Here is a 15,909-nt window from a genome sequence, read left to right as displayed (position 1 = left end):
TCTCAGTTGTTGTTACATGCAACCTAGGCCTATATAAGTTAAGAGCACTGGTGAAAGAACAGCTGCTAGGTTAATGTATACAAAATATTTGAAGTTGTCTGAAAATCCGGATTTAAAAGGATGCTTACTTCACATACAAGGATGTGAATTTCAGGGCCAATTAGTAACCATTCAGTTTCACAGAAGTAACTTAATAACATCTGACGTGCATCTGAGTTGACATGATTTGATTGAACTGCTACATCTTTGATTTTTAAATAATCTTTGCCAGTTGTAGATATTCCAGTTTTATGAAATTGTATATAAATAAAAAAGACTAACAGACAAATTCGAGCCCCTGCTAGACTGTTACAGCCAAAAAAAAAAGTCTTGATACATCTCAAAGCAGCCTTCCCCAACCTGGTACCCTCCAGACATGCTTGAACTGCAGCTCCCTTCATTCTCAGCCAGTATGGGAATGATGGGTGTTCGAGTCCAACACATCTGGAAGGCATCAGGATGGGGAAGGCTAGCATAAGATATTCCTCTAAAGCTGGGGTGGTCAACTTGTGGCCCTCCAGATGTTTTGGCCTACAACTCCCATCAGCCCTAGCCAGCATAATCAGTGGAGAGGGATGATGGGAGTTGTAAGCCAAAACACTCCAGAGGGCCACAAGGTGCCCACCCCTGCACTGAAGCATGAGTAAATAACTGCTAAGGACAAGAGTTAATCCAGATCAATATCGACCTTGGGTGCTGTGGGCCCCACATACATTAGCATATTACAAAATGTGACCAATCCTAGCAAAAACAACTCAGCATGTAGCCCTTCAGTGCACAGAGAGGTAGGTAGGTGCGTGCGTGCGGTGTGTGTGTGTGAATTAATTGAAGTTAGGCCTCCATGTGTTTGCTGGCCAAAGCCTCCCACCAAAGTTTAAGGCAAGGGTGGGTAACCTCAAGCCTGGGGACCACACACAGGCCTCTGGGATTCCCCAGATGGCCACGATCCATTCCCCTGGCCACACCCCCTTTCCTCCAACTGCCAGCCATCTGGTGCTTTCCCAGCCTTTGTGGAGTTTTTCATCCCATTCTAAAAAGCTGAAATGCCTCTCCTAAGGCTTTGTTATTGGCAGTCGCAGCTTTAAGCTAAAATATGCTGGTATTTTTGGAACTTGCTTTTCTAATTCTGGCCCCACCCCTTTTGCCTTTTTGGTCCAGCCCAACACCAGAATGTGGCCTGTAAGAGCTTCTCTGAAACTGTATTCAGCCCTTTGGCTGAAAGAGGTTCCCCACACCTGGCTTCAGGTCTCGATTCATATCCAGGGAACTTGTATTTTGACAGAGGCCAGCAAAACACATGTTAGATTAGTTAAAATCAGGCTTGTAAAGAAGGACCACGTAGCATTGGTCAGCAAGTCTCCCCTCAAGCGGGGGGCCAAGCAGGAAAGCATCACAAAACCCAACTCTGCCTTAAGCCTCAAATTACTTGATGGAGCGAATACTGCAGACTGCTTTACTTCAGTACTTTGGTTCACATTCACAAGGCTGACTTTAAAACAAAAACAGGAGTAGGAAGTAGAATCTGTGTCCATTATCATGAAATTATGGTTTAATTTATTTACAACATGTAGAAAATCAGAGAATAGGGTTGTTGTTTAACAAGTAAGCAAGGTCTGCCAGATAGATCATTTCAGCAGGGAAAAAATTCAACACTTTTTTCCAATACTTCAAACTTGTCATTTGAACACAGATAGCAAAAAATTCAGGATCAGTGGTGCCCCCGGCCCCCCATCAGCCAATGCACATTTGACTGTGCAGTAAGTGTTCGCTTGGTAGCAGCGTAACAGGCTTGGAAAACAGCCTACCTCAGTTTTGAGTCACTATAAAACAATCTCATGAGTTTGATCTCTTCGGCTATGACAGCATTTCACTGGCACCCAAAGATACCAGCTCAATGCATCTCTTCCAGTCAAACAGCCACGAAGCAAAGTTTGGTTGGAGCTGGGTTTGGGAAAGAAACAAAGATTGTACCAATGCCATTGCTGCAAAATAACTCCACGCCGACCAGTCGGAGATCCAAGTATGACAGGATGAAACACCTCGGAGGATGATTCAGTGTTAACACCTACTCCTACGTCACCAGTAGGAATGCCACACACTGTTGCCCGAATGTAACTGGGCAAAATGGGAGCAAGGGAGGGAAGAAGGCAAAAATTTACCTGCCAGCCAAAACAATTCTGAACAGGGTCAACTGTGCCTGCAGCTACAAAAACTGCATTTCTAATTTTAAAAGGGGGAGCAAACAGACTAACGGAAACAGATTATTTTAAAAGGTGATTCTCAGGACAGGTTTTCTGGCCAAGGTTCCTCCTAATCAGAGGTCTAAGCATCACACCCCAAAATGAAATCCAGTCATAAAACAGAAATACAAGCAGCGGGTTAAGTTAGGAGCTCAACTGGCTGCCTCCTCTCCCAAAACCAAGAATAGGTGCATGATAAGCCAAGGGATGGTGGAGGGAAAATGGTAGGAGACAGAGGACATTCCTTATGAGCGTGACGCCAACACAGTTATCCGCGATTGTGTTCCGATAAGCCTGTGATTTTCAAGTTGCCTATGACGGATGAGTCCACCACAGAACTAGCGAGTTGCTGTTTTTTAAAAAAGAAGAAAAAAGAGCCCCAGCCACGGAGGGGGCATACTGCATCAAGCTTGTGCAAAGAGGCCAGGTCAGGGATGACGTACGTTTTGCAGAGATTGTTTGATACTATACATGCGTTATTGCTTGAGAGAGACGACAGATGTGGGCGCTGGCAGCAGGCAGCTACGGTGCCATCCAAAACGGCATCTGTTGCTTAGCCCGTTGCTGTGAAGAAGGGTACTGGTATCCTAAATTCCATGTCTGTGAGTAGCTACTTGCGTTTTTATGACCTCCATGGTCTTCCTCTTCATCTGAGGAGTCACCGGTATAAGCCACCAGCCCAAATACCTTTTCGCCCGTTTTCATCTTCTTAGCTACGTGATCTAAATGGGAAGAAGAAGAAGAGAGAAAAAAAGACATCCCGCCCGCCCAGAAGAGAAAATAAAAAATGGAAGAGAAAGGTAAAAAAAAAACCCCAAACATGTTAATTAAAATTAGAGGCATTATTAAAAAATTGTTAGTTGAACACCATTTTGAGGTCACAGAGCCAGCGGTCACCCCGGGAAGGAGGGCACGCGACACAGCATCAGCAACGGCACAAGTGATCCGTCAGAACCATGTAAGAGAACAGAGAAGAGAAAAAAAGAAAAACACAAAAAAAGAAAAAAAGTAAAGTTAGCAAAAATGAGGCTACAGGAAATTCACCTTTAAAGAATACTTGTAAAAGGGGGAAAGTCCAACTACAGTTTTTAAAACAAGGGATCTTAAGGCTTCTGAGAAGTGCCAAATTCAGGCTTGATTCTGCCAGTGGAAAAGCCGACTTTGGCCCCTAACCAGAGACTGGGAGTCAACCCGGCATGCATAAATTCCAGTGTGCATGATGTACGTTTCCTGCTCAAAATGAAAAATTCTAGTTTTCTGGGATTTGTAATGAAGGAGCAAGGGAGCCAGATGCCATGCCTGGGGCGGAGGAAGAGAAACAGGAATCGCAGCGAGGAGGAGACAGGGCCCAGGAGGTTGGGGACACCACTCATAAACCCAACCAACACACCAAGTCCTCTTCCAAACAGATTCTACTTCCAAACAGAAGGGGCAGTTCTTTCTGCTCAGATTCCACAGGGAGAAAAATAGCTCCGAGGACCACAGATCTAAGCATGGCTGGATGGAGTTACTGCGGTCCTGCCAACTCTCCTGGTTGAAATGTGTGATGGCTGACTTGTGGAGAGAGGTCACAGCTCAGTGTGACAGCGCACGTGCTTTGCATACAGAAGGGCCCAGATTCGATCCCTGGCTTCTCCAGGTAGGGCAAGGAAAGAATCCTGCCTGAGGCCCTGGAGAGCTGCTGCCAGTCAGTGTCAGCAAGACTGGGCTAGGTGGACCCAGTGTCTGATTCAGTATAAGGCAGCTGCCTATATTATGGCACCCGCACCCAGTCCAGAACAAGAGCCATGGCTCCACACTGCCCCCCAAGCCAGCCACCCTTGCTACTTACACACAAGTTGCTGTCAGGCTTTAAATCAGGGGCGTTGAACCTCTTGACACTTTGGGGGGCCGCATTCCAGCAGTGGGTGGGGCCAAAGGCAGAAGGGGCAGGGGGGAATGCAATACCCACCTGTTTCAGCTTAAAGGTCTTACTGCCAATAACGAAGCCTTAGGAGAGGCATTTCAAACTTTTAGAATAGGGGAAAGAACGGTGCGAAAGTCCAGAAACCACCAGTCAACGGCTGGGGGAAAGGGTGTGTGGCCAGGGGGTGGGGCATGGTCATCTGGGCCAGACGAGTCCCACAGGCCTGAGGTTCAACTAGCCGCTGCTTTAAATATTCACTGTTCCTATGCAGCTTTTATTTTAAATGGCCCCCAGGAAGCAGCACCCATGGGAGACACAGACAGTAGTGGGAGATCTGAGCAGCAAGGCAAAGGGAGCAGCGGGGGAGGCAAGTCAGGAGGCCAGCATCTGGTCGTCTAAGCAAACCTGGCTTCTCCCTGCAGAGCTGTGCGTGATGGAATGGGAAGAAAGCTCTCACACAGTCTCGCAGAACTCCCTCTCTCGTGTATCTGGGCTGCTTCTCCAAAGAGACCCAAAATACAACAGCTCAGCTTTTGGTCCCCAAAGGTCAAGGGTCAGGAGACAAACGGTAGCCGTAGCTTTGGGGGGGCAGGCGGGGGAAAGAGGAGTTTCTAGCCCCTAATGTAAATTTGGATCTTAAGAGGATGGGCAGCTGAAACAATGCACACGAGCGCTGAAAGAAGCAGAGAGCGCCTCTTGGCTCCGCGCCAGGAGGGGACACAGGGAAGAGCCGCCCGCACTGTACTCAGCAGAGCCAGCAGGGTGGAACACACACACAAGTCACGCCTGCTGCCAGCCGCACACGCTCACCGTTGCCGCCCAGTAAGGACCCGTTTCTGTCTTCAGGCTCTGGCTTAATTCCGGTCGCTGGTAAAGCTGGTGGAGGCATCAGCTGCCTGTTCAGAGACAAAAGTGGGAGCTTAATAAGAAGGCATTTCAAGCGTTCAAAGGAGCGCATTCCGATGAATTGTTCCAGCACCCCTGTGAGGTAGGTCAAAAACATGGCAGGCTGCCACAAGTGAGAGGTGTGGCTGCCAACCAGCATTTGTAGGCTAATTGTGGAGAACCCATGAGGAATGGAGATCTATTTGTCTTTACAGGGAGTGTTGCTTATATTTCAGTGTTACGCTTTAGTCTCTCTCCTGTTGAGTGCTCAGTTATTGGATTAGATTAGTTCATTTGTGCTGTTTTACCAGATACTGTATGACTGAAAGTTCTACGTTTTTATCTGCCAACATTATGGTTATTTGTAATTGTTTCTATTGTATTTTTGAATATTCTTATATTTATTGCTGTTTGATATACCATTATTCATTTGATATGTTGTTAGCTGCTTTGGGCACAATTTTGTAGAAAAACAGCATACAAATAAATAGAGGAGGAGGGGGATTCGAGAGGAGCTGAAACAAAGCTTTATCTATACTACAGACGTATGAGTTTTTACAACCACCTTAGCTTCCAACCCCCGAAAAGCGAATCTTGAGAACAGCAAGAGACCTGAAAGCCAAATTCAGAGGCATTTAAACCCAGAAGAACTGCCTATGCTGGGTCAGACCAAGGGCCCAAATAGTCCAGTGCTCTGTCTCCAAGAGTGGCCAACCAGGTATCTCCCAGAAGCTCCCTAGCAGGACCAGACCGAGACAGCTCTCCGTAATGTCCTCTCTATCAGTAGCACAGACTTTGGTTGGGGGTTATCTGTTGTCCAGAGTCCAGGTCTACTCATGGAAAGGAAAGGTTCCTCCTCCTGTGCAAGCACTGAGTCATTGCTAACCCCTAGAGGGACATTGTTTTTGCTGGCGTTTTCATGGCAGACTATAGCGGGGTGGTTTGCTATTGCCTTCCCCAGTCGTGACTACCTTTCCCCCAGCAAGCTGGGTACTCATTTTACCGACCTCGGAAGGATGGAAGGCTGAGTCAACCTGAGCCGGCTACCCCAGCTTCCGCTGGGATCAAACTCAGGTCGTAGGGAGAGTTTTGGTTGCAATACTGCTGCCTACGGCAAAATAGTCAAAAGGTAGACCTGGCCTCCCAATCTCTCTGCTGGCTGGGGTAAATTTTGCCAATGAAGCTGAATATAGAAGTGTAGGGGGAAACCAGAACTCTGAAATCAACTCTCTGCCTAGGCTCAACTTACACCCTTATAGTTCAGAAAACAGAATGCCATGAGCAGAAGGAAGCATAAGAACAGCTGTGCCGTATCAGGGCCATCTAGCTCGGCATCCTGTTTCTACCAGAGATCAGCCAAATATTTCTGGGAAACCCCAAAGAAAGGGATGAACGCAGTAGGCCCAAACCCAGCTATTGGCTCTCTCACAGCTGGGATTCAGAGATAGCTTGGCCAACAGAATGTTGTCACGTAACAATTCTAAAGCAGGGCCTTCTCAGTAGTGGCACCCACTCTCTGGAACACCCTCCCCCATAGAGTGTGGGAGGCAGAAAATGTAGTGTGTTTTAAACACCTCCAGAAAATGTACTTGTTTACATAACCATTCTCAAGTTTACAACTGATTATCCTGATGATGGTTCATTTTACTGTCTCTTTTTATTGTTTCTCATGATCTAACATTTGTTGTTGAAAGGCTTGTTTTAGTTTTATATTACATGTGCATTTTTAACTGTGATTTTTAATTTTTGCATGTAAACCACTTAGCAATTTTACTATATTAACAGTATATAAGTATTAGTAATAAATAAACAAATACTAGAACTTCCATGCCCAAGAAACAGTCTATTTAGCTATCATGGTAAATCGCTGTCAATGGATCTCTCCTCCAGGAGTTCATTCAACCCTCTTTTTTAAAGCTATCCAAGCCAGGGGCCTTCACCACCTCTTGCATCACCAAATCCCATAAAAATTATGGAGCAAGATGGGGTTATCTTTGCCTGTCCTGAAACCAACCGCCCGTCCATTGTCAGGTGACAGGAGAGGGAGCAACTTCTCGGTCTTGTCCACATGCAATTTTGTTACGACCAAAACCATGGAGCACAGCACCTGCAACCTACCTGTCCCTCTCTCTCTCCTTTCCTGAGGAACTTGCTGGCTTCGAACCCGCTCCATCCATCTCAGTCTGACTGGAGAAGCCTGTACCTAAATTAGTCATATGAATGGGTCCATGCTATGAGCAGAAAAACACAGCAGCATTAGCAAATCTAAAACTAGGACATAAGCTATTAGCTCCTTAATGAAAATCTGCAGGAGGCCCAACCTTGTCTTAAAAAGCGTGCTCTGCACGCTTCATACACTTGTGTTTGTTTTCCGGGCTCCTAAATACTGGGCGTTCACACGTGAACTGGAAAGCCTGTTACAAGGCAACACTAGATCTGCCCAGGGAAAAGTAGCGTGGTACCTGCGTTTGTGGCAGACGTGAGGCTTGAACCAGGGCAGCTCACAGCCCATGCTCTTCACCACCACGCTATTCCAGCTCTCACATTTTGAGTTGTCGATTTAGATGTGTAGGTTATTTAGATTCCCTTCCTAAGAAGGCACTCACTGGGTGGTGCGTGTGTTTTAATATGTTTCTCCTATATACAGAGTTGTTATAAAGTACTTGAGCGGTTTAAGAGTTAATAGCTTTTTTTACACCATCTTTGTAACTGGTATTGTAACATGTCTGGTCACCTGTGGCGAGTAAGAATAGTTGTCTAAGTGACCAGGGAAGTTAGTAAATCACTGTCAGACCTTTTTTCCCCCTCTCCTCCTTTCAGGGTGCCCATGTCCTGGCTTACCTACATATGTGAATATAGGAACAGAGGAAACTACCTTAAACCAGGTCAAACAATTTGCCACTCTAGCCTAGTACTATCAACTCTTGACTAGCGGCAGATCTCCAGGTCTCAAGGAGAGTAGGGTGTTTCCCATCATCTGTGCCCTGATTCTTTTAAATTGGCATTGCTGCAGATCAAACCTGGGGCCTTCTATATTCAGAGCATGAGCTTTACCAATGAACTACTGTCCCTCCCACGTGTGGGTAGACAGGCTGGTAACTTTTGTTGACCTATTTGCAAGGCTGATTTACCCGTTTGAGAAAGAACAAAAAATGGGGAGAAGGGGAATAGTAAATAGTATTATAAAGGTTAAAACTTAGAAATCCCCCCATCACACCCCCGATTAACATCACAAAGCCCACAAACTCAGTAGAATTAAAGATGCAAAATGGGTCCCTCACAGGGGTTCAGAGAGCAAGTGAAGACCCTGCTATTTTGAAGGACGGTGGATGAGTTGCTGCCTTTATGTGTTCGTTCGGTTTTTGTTTCATTGCAGCCATTCCAGCAGGATGTACAGTGGGAGATGGGAGCGGGGAGGAAGACCTTCAGCACAAACAAACCTGGACCTATTTCCTCCATCTACTCATGACAGCTTGTGGAAAGATCTAAACTGCTGTGGTCCCCTACTCTACTCTGTAATCTGTCTTTTCTTCTACAGCAATGTACTTTTCGAGTGTATGGCCAACCCTTCTGTATTGTTTTGTTGTTTTGTATGTTGAAAAAGTTAAAATAATTTTTAAAAATTCTTTAAATTTAATTAAATTACTGCTGGTGCTGCGATTCTATTGTCGATTTACTTCCTTTTGTGCATTTCATTATTTTTCCCCTGTTGATCCTTTTGGGTGGATGGTGGGATAAGAAACACTTTAAGTGAAATAAATAATAAATCCACCCAACTGGAAATATTTTGTCTTTGCAAAAATAGGGTTCAGCACTGTATTGCTTGAGATACGAGTCCCAAGACTGTGGTTTGAAAGGTCACAATGCAAACCCGCCCCCGCCCCCTTGCTGAAGCTAAGCAAGCTTGGGCCTGATCAGTGCCTGGATGCTGGGAGATCACCAGGGAACTTCTTGAATACTGCCTTGAGTTCCATCATAGAAGAAAAGTGAGATATAAGCGTAAGGAAATTAAGACTGGGCATTTTGAAACGCAAACTATGCCTCCCTGCCAAAGGAAACTCCTCAAACACATCATTTTTGTTCTCTCAAACAGGTTGTAGAAAGCTATTTATATAAAAGAAGCCATGCAGCGTGGCTTATTTTTCTTGAACAAGCCACCTTGAGAACCCATAGTTTGTTGTTGGGTTGTTCAGGGTGGTTAACAAGCCACACTGCATGGTTAACAAGCCACCCTGGCTACATTCAGACAACACGATAGCCCATGGTTCAACAAACAACCCACGGTTCAAAACAACCCGCACTCAACCACTGAGTGTAGGTTAGAGTGTTGTGTGAACAGCTCTGAAGAGATGGATTGTGACAAGAGCTTTCAGGAGCCAGAGCCGATGCATGAAGAGGAATCCGCCATTGGCAGATACACACATCCAGTGGGTATTGGTGGGGAGATGTGTAAACCAGGGGTGGGCAGGCTTCCGGCATCTGCTTTGTTTTTTTACTAGAACCCCAAGAACTGGAGCCTGGTGCTAAAGACCTAAGCTTAGAATGGGGGTGGGCAACTTGTGGCCCTCCAGATATTTTGACCTGCAAATCCCAATATCCCTCACCATTAGCTATGCTGGCTAAGGAAGATGGGAGTCACGGCCCTCCAGATGTTTAGGCCTACAAGTTGCCCAGCCCTGGCTGAGAAAGAATGCTGAGCCAAGGAATTTGTTGAGGATCAGAGCTGAACAGAGCACAGTCCTTCCACACAAAATTCCACTTAATTCCAACATTAACCATCAACACAGCCTTTTTTTCAGCAAGGTTGATGGAAGGGGGGAAACATTTTGTCCCCACCCCTACAGGCCCACATAATGCAAGCTAACGTTTGAGAGAAGTTCAGGAATATCAGGTTCGATGGTCTCTGAGCCAGAAGTACAGGCATGAAACTGGCTCGAGGGTAACAGAGGAGGGGCTGGGGAGCAGGCCAGGAAATGGGTATGTCTCACTCCACCTGGTATCCCAGCAGCCCAGATTCACGCTCATCCGGCAACTCTTCCGTGAACCGCCTCTTCTGGCCTGGCTGGGGCGGCACTGGCGGCTGCGTGCTGGCTGGCAAGGTCGTCTTTACGGGGGCAGCAGGAAGGAAAGGGGTGCTCCGTGGCGTCTAGAGAGCACACAGTGGAAGTCAAAGGGGAAAGCATTTTGGAATATCTGAAGCCAGATGAGAACAAAACAAAGAACACCGCAGCACATTCTGGACAGGAAGCCTAGCATTGAAATAGCCACCCCTACCTTTGTGATGGGTCCTCTTGCTATTTACAGGGACCATGATTTGGCCCATGACCTCTACCCAGGGGCCCTCATAGTCCCCTGCCTAAATCTTTCCACCATGCCTGGCCGAAGAACACATCAGTGACAGGCTGTGGCTCAGTGGCAGAGCCCCTGCTTTGCATGCAGAAGGTCCCAGGTTCGATCCCTGGCATCTCCAGCTCAGGCTGAAAAAATGCTTGCCTAAAACCCTGGAGGGCCGCTGCTACCAGTCAGTGTCAACAATACTGGGCTAGATGTGCCCATGGTCTGACCTGGTAGAAAGCAGCTTCCTACATTCCAAAGAGCCAGTTCTGTGCCGCTTTGGTCGTTCAGGCTGTGGATCAACACACAGGATGCCCCCAGCCAGGATCTCTCTTTAGCTCAGGGGTATCAAATGTGGTTTGGGGGTGCTGGCCAGATTTCCCGCCCCCCCAGACCAATCCAGCAGGCCAGACAGCAGGGGTGGCCCCAGCTCAAAGCCTTGAATCCTTCCCTAATGTCATCCGGTCCAGCCCCAACTCCCCATTTTGCTTCTCTTCATGCAAAGACAGGCACGGAGTGAACACTTAGCTCTGCTAAGTTCTCAGACAGACCAAGATGTATACATCCCTGCTTTAAAGGAAGAAATAAGCACGCCTCCCCTCCTCCTGAGTCACCATCCCAAGATAACCCTGGCCACCTCGCCCGCCCCCCAAAAGGAAAAAGATGTCTCCAGCTGTCAGGCAAGCGACCCACTGCCTTACCTGGCCAGTGCTGGCAGGAGGCTGCACCTGGGTGATTGGGTACTGGGTGGGCACAGGTGGGACTCCGGTGGGTAGCGCCAACACTCCCGGAGCCAACGGGACTGCAGGAGGCACAATACCCGGCACCCCATAAGGAGGCTGAACTGGCTGCTGAGGTGGTGGAACCACTGGGTAACCTGCCTGGAAGCCGTTGGGTGGATAATACGGCGGCTGAGGGGGAACGGTCACTATAGCTGCAGGCTGCGCAAACCCTGGTTGGGGTGAAGGGGGAACAGTTAACGTGTGGCAAGACGCCCGTGGTCGTTTTCTCCTGGGAGATCAAAATATACTTGCGAATGTCAGGTTTCATTCATTAAAAAAAGAGAATGAGAGAAACTTGGGTTTTTAAATCCTTACCATCAAGGAGAAAGCTTCGAAAATATGTTTGCCTTACATGAAACGAACAAAAACATTGGACCTTTGCTGAGCCAGCCCGCTTGCTAGCCCTGCTTCCAGACTGCAGCCTGGTCTACACATCCAGCGGAACGGAGTGAGAAAGAGACGGTAGCCAGCCTTGAGCTGGCATGTACCACTTCAGACCTGGAGGTGGGAGGCATCCCTTTTTTTCCTTCAATGTTCCCCCTGCATCAGCCTTCCCCAACCTGGGGTCCTTCAGACGAGTTGGACTGCACCTCCCAGCAATACCACTAGATTGGGGAATACTGCCCTATGTAAACACACACCTTGCAAGTAGAAAAACAGCTCAGCAGAGAGCAAGGACGGGGAGTGGAGGTGCAATAGGTTAAAATGTAGAAGTGTGAGATAATTGGATCAGTCTGCACCTCATCTTCGTCTCACCCAGACTGTCCCCCAGAGCCCCAAACCTGCCTTCCTGCTTGAACAAAAGGACATTCTGATGTGACTGTCTGACCCTAGTGTTTCTCCAGAGATCCTCGGGCAGGGGTCTCCAATGCAGTGCCCACGGGCACCTCCAATGGCGCCCACGAATGGGTCCCCAATGTAATGCCCACAGGCACCCCAAAATATTTTTAATTGCAATTTTCCCCATTTTAATACACATCCATGGATTTGTATGCAATGGATACAATGTAAAAATTGTGCATGGGTTTTAACAAAAGTGGATCAAATATCCAAATAAGTATCCATTTGAAGGTGGTGTCTATATGCCGCCCATTCAAATAATGAAAGGGCTGTAATCCGTTGCATTATTGGAGGTGAGTGTTTATCTTTTCAATGTTGTAATATCAGTCTTTCAGCTGTCAAAAGGGTGCAAAGAATCCATTTACACTGATCATTTGTTAATTTCCATGAAGCAGGTAAATAATTTAGAGGGGCGTGTACATCAATGAATATTGAAGACTGTTCTAGTACGTTTATCTGTGGAATACCCTCCTCCCCCAAAGAAGCAACTACGGGACGTTGCCAAAATGCATTTTTAAAAGAAGCATTAACTGTACTGCACCACCAAATATTAGCCAAATTAAACAATCCCTTATTAAGGAGACACCGCAGTGTCCCATAGATACAAAGCAAGTATTTTTGCTGAAGAAGATGCAGCCTAAGCTCCGTAGACGTGACAGGAAGATGCCAAAGCGGCAATCCACCAATTAGACATTTTGTGGTGGTGCCCACAGCATGGTCTCAAATTCCCAAATGTGCCTACAGGTCCATAAAGTTAGGGGGCCCTGTCCTGAGGCAAGCCAGACCAGTGTGTCATCTTCACAGCCCAGCTGGCAGTGTTGGGGAACTCAGTATCCCAATTAGGGCCCCCCCACACACACACCAATAGTATCAGAGAGTCCTCCTGCTCTCTACATTCCACTGGTGGTGGCAGCTTGTGATTCGCTGGGATATTTTAAGGTAGATCTAGTGCCAGGTGTTACATCTGGAGGAACTAGATATCCACCTAACTTAGCTTGCCTAGTGACACCCCCCCACCCCTTGCTAGGATGACTCCCCTCAAAGGGCCCCAGGGAGAGCACCCAAAACTAAAACCTCTCTCCCTGACGTGCTAGTTTTCTGCTTGCAGGGAGGTTACCTGTTTGAAGTAGGGGAAGATTCCAAAATGTAATCTGCCATTTGTAGCCTGAAATAATTAACGGGCCATCCTAGTGCCTCCAGACTCTACCATCTCCTTCCCTCTCATTCTACTGCATGCCCTCCGCCCTAAACGATGGAAGAGACGCCTTGTCCTGCACCTCCCTTCTGTAGGTTCTGCCTACTTTAGCCTCAGCAGTGGGGCAAAGAAGCACCTACTGACTCCCTTCCACAGACCAAATCGAGGAGGGCAGATAAACCATGTGAGGTTCAGGAGATCAGGGTTGCTCCTGCCACCCAAGTCTCCCCACAGATACCTCTTAGAACCCTTAGAGGGTATGTCTGTCCCCAGTTCATATTCCTAGAATATTAAACAAGCACATTTTAATGAGCTTCCGCCGTGCATTAAAAACGTGGTTGTTCAGGCGAGCATTTGGGGTGGGTTAGGGTATTTTAGAAAACATTTTTATTGTAGAATTTTATTGCTTTAAACTGGTTTATTATATGCTGTACATCGCCCAGAGTGGCTGGGTGACCAGACAGATGGGCAATTAATAAATTTAATTAATAAATAAAACTTTAAAGCATTTTACTTCTTTTTCCCTCCCTGGATTCCCTGCCACCCATACCCTTCAAATTTCTTCTCAAAATTCACCTTTTCCCATAAGACCTATGGTTTACTCCCTTTCCCCTTTCCATCCTCCCAAATCATACTGAAACTAAATAGGAATTGCTACACTCTGCCAATACACACCTGTTATGGGCACCGCTGTGGTTATCTGGTTTACAAATCGCGAGTATTCGGCATGAACCTTGGAAGAGATCAAACAGGATCAGAGAAGATTTCTCTAAGGGGAGACTGCAAAGCCTTGGTTAGATATCCTCAATGTGGCATGCTGTGACCTGCTGAATTCCCTATCCCCCATGTTGCTTTAACTACCCAGTCAATGCTAGAAACAAGAGCCTATGTTACACTGATTGGGACTTAGGGGGCACAGAGGAGGCTTTGTCTAGATCAAGGGTGTCGAACCTCTCAGCCTGAGGGCCAAATTCCATTCTAGAGAAGCCAAATACCACCAGTTTAAAGCTCTTTACTACCAGTAACTAAAACCTGATTCGCACGTTAATGCCAAACCATGGTTTAACCATGGTTTGTTGAATTGTGGTTTATCATTCCATACAAACCCAGAAGTATGGGTTAACTATGCGCTGTTAAACACGAACATCGATGGTTTGTTGTTGGGTTGTGAATTGTGGATTATTTTAACCATAGGTTGTCCTTACGTACAAACCCAGAATCGTGGGTTATTTCACCAGGCTACAAAGGCAGCATCCAACAGTGGTAAAAAAAACCCAGACACTCAACGTGCCAGAATGGAAGTGCCACAAAAGCATTTGGGATACAGGGAGGGAGAGGGCGAAGGAGGGAAACAAACAACCCAGAGACTGAGAAAACAAAGCATGGTTTGTTCAATCATCTGCCAGACAAATCCTGGGTAGGGCAACAAACCATGGTTTAAATGAACCATGGAACGGCGGTATGTATGAACCAGGCCTTTGCCTTAAGGGAGGGATTTCAACTTGTTAGAATGGCCGGGGGGGGGACGGGGGGACGACACTGTACAAAAGCTCAGGAAACCACCAATCAGTGGTCATGGGAAACAGGTTGGGGTCACCTGGGAAATAGGTTGGGGTCACCTGGGAAACTAGGGTGGGGTCATCTGGGAAACCCTGGAGGGCCAATCTGGCCCAAGATTCAACACCCCTGGTTTATATGCTGCCTCCTGAACCAATTCCATCATACAAGAAATGCTTCTGCCCCGCTTACCATAGGCTTATCCCACTACCACACCCTCCATCCAGCTTTCAGACAAGCTTACTTTCTCACAGTAAAATCACAACAGAAAACTTTGCTGGGAGAAGTGAACATTCTCAATCTGTCTCTGGACAAAACAAACCCCAGAAAAAAACAGAAGTGATTTGAGGAAGGAAGTGCCAAACTAAAGAGGGGTTACTTACAGTTTGTAATAAGTTCTCGCAGAGTTTTTTGGCAGCTGCAAGGCCTTCTGGTTTTGGATGGCTGAAAACATACACACAGTCAAACTTTTGTGGAAAACCCACAATGATGTCATCCAGGGATGCACACCCTGCAGCCCTAGGCCAAATTTCACGCAGAAGCCCCCTGCAAGTGACAAATCCAGACCTCTGGCAAGTGCAATCTGCCCCTCCCCAGACAGCCTGCGAATGGGGAATACGACAGAGAGGGAAGGGGGTGCAGCAAGGGCACGGGGGGGGGGGGAGTGGCAGCCGTAGGGGGTGGGGGAGGAGAGGCGGTGCAGCAAGAGAGAGGAGAAGAAAGGAGGTGGTGGAGAGGGGGAAATAGTGGCAGCGTAGAGGCAGAAAGAGAAGAAGGAATGGATATGGGGTGACAAAGAGAGAGAAAAGGAGGCAATGCAGTGGGGGGGAGGTTGCCCCCACCCAGTTTTGGTCTGCTCCTACCCATCACTGGCTTCAGGCCATCTCACTGCCATTCTCGACAGATTATTCCTGAGGGAACGCAGCCCACAACAGGAATGAAAGCTTCTCCTGCATTTACATGGCTGTCATTGATGTGGCTGCTTTTTTCTTCTGAGCAGTCTTTGGGGTTCTGATGCTGTGTGAAATTACACCAGGACAACGTGCTCCGCCGTACGTTTTTTAAGGATAAAGACGCTTGCCCCAAAGCAGCCTACCTAACTCAAGTCTACGCTCCATAGGAGATCTTCTC

At 47.2% G+C, this 15,909-nt stretch overlaps 1 protein-coding gene across 5 annotated transcripts in view; it reads right to left on the bottom strand.

Moving 5' to 3' along the window:
- Window positions 1-1,479: 1,479 nt before the first annotated feature.
- The window catches only part of KHDC4 (KH domain containing 4, pre-mRNA splicing factor), a 32,136-nt gene continuing 17,706 nt past the window's right edge, over window positions 1,480-15,909 (bottom strand). Inside the window, exons 8-14 of one of the 5 annotated variants that reach the window (XM_084824074.1) lie at window positions 15,162-15,222; window positions 13,897-13,954; window positions 11,106-11,356; window positions 10,064-10,216; window positions 7,189-7,301; window positions 4,996-5,081; window positions 1,480-3,001 (exon numbers count right to left, since the gene is read on the bottom strand). In XM_084824074.1, the coding sequence (XP_084680200.1) occupies window positions 2,802-3,001; window positions 4,996-5,081; window positions 7,189-7,301; window positions 10,064-10,216; window positions 11,106-11,356; window positions 13,897-13,954; window positions 15,162-15,222 (922 nt within the window). In that variant the 3' untranslated portion in view covers window positions 1,480-2,801. Of the gene's footprint in view, window positions 3,002-4,990; window positions 5,082-7,188; window positions 7,302-10,063; window positions 10,217-11,105; window positions 11,357-13,896; window positions 13,955-15,161; window positions 15,223-15,909 lie in introns of those variants that run through there. The other 4 variants (XM_084824075.1, XR_014786301.1, XR_014786300.1 and 1 more) reach the window with 4 other exon arrangements.

This window comes from Heloderma suspectum, chromosome 17 (genome assembly GCF_057233095.1).
Source record: "Heloderma suspectum isolate Gila_16-S chromosome 17, 16-S_ref, whole genome shotgun sequence".
NCBI classification, from domain to species: domain Eukaryota; kingdom Metazoa; phylum Chordata; class Lepidosauria; order Squamata; family Helodermatidae; genus Heloderma; species Heloderma suspectum.
Note: the sequence above shows the minus strand (reverse complement) of the source record. Positions and strands in the feature narration are given on the sequence as shown.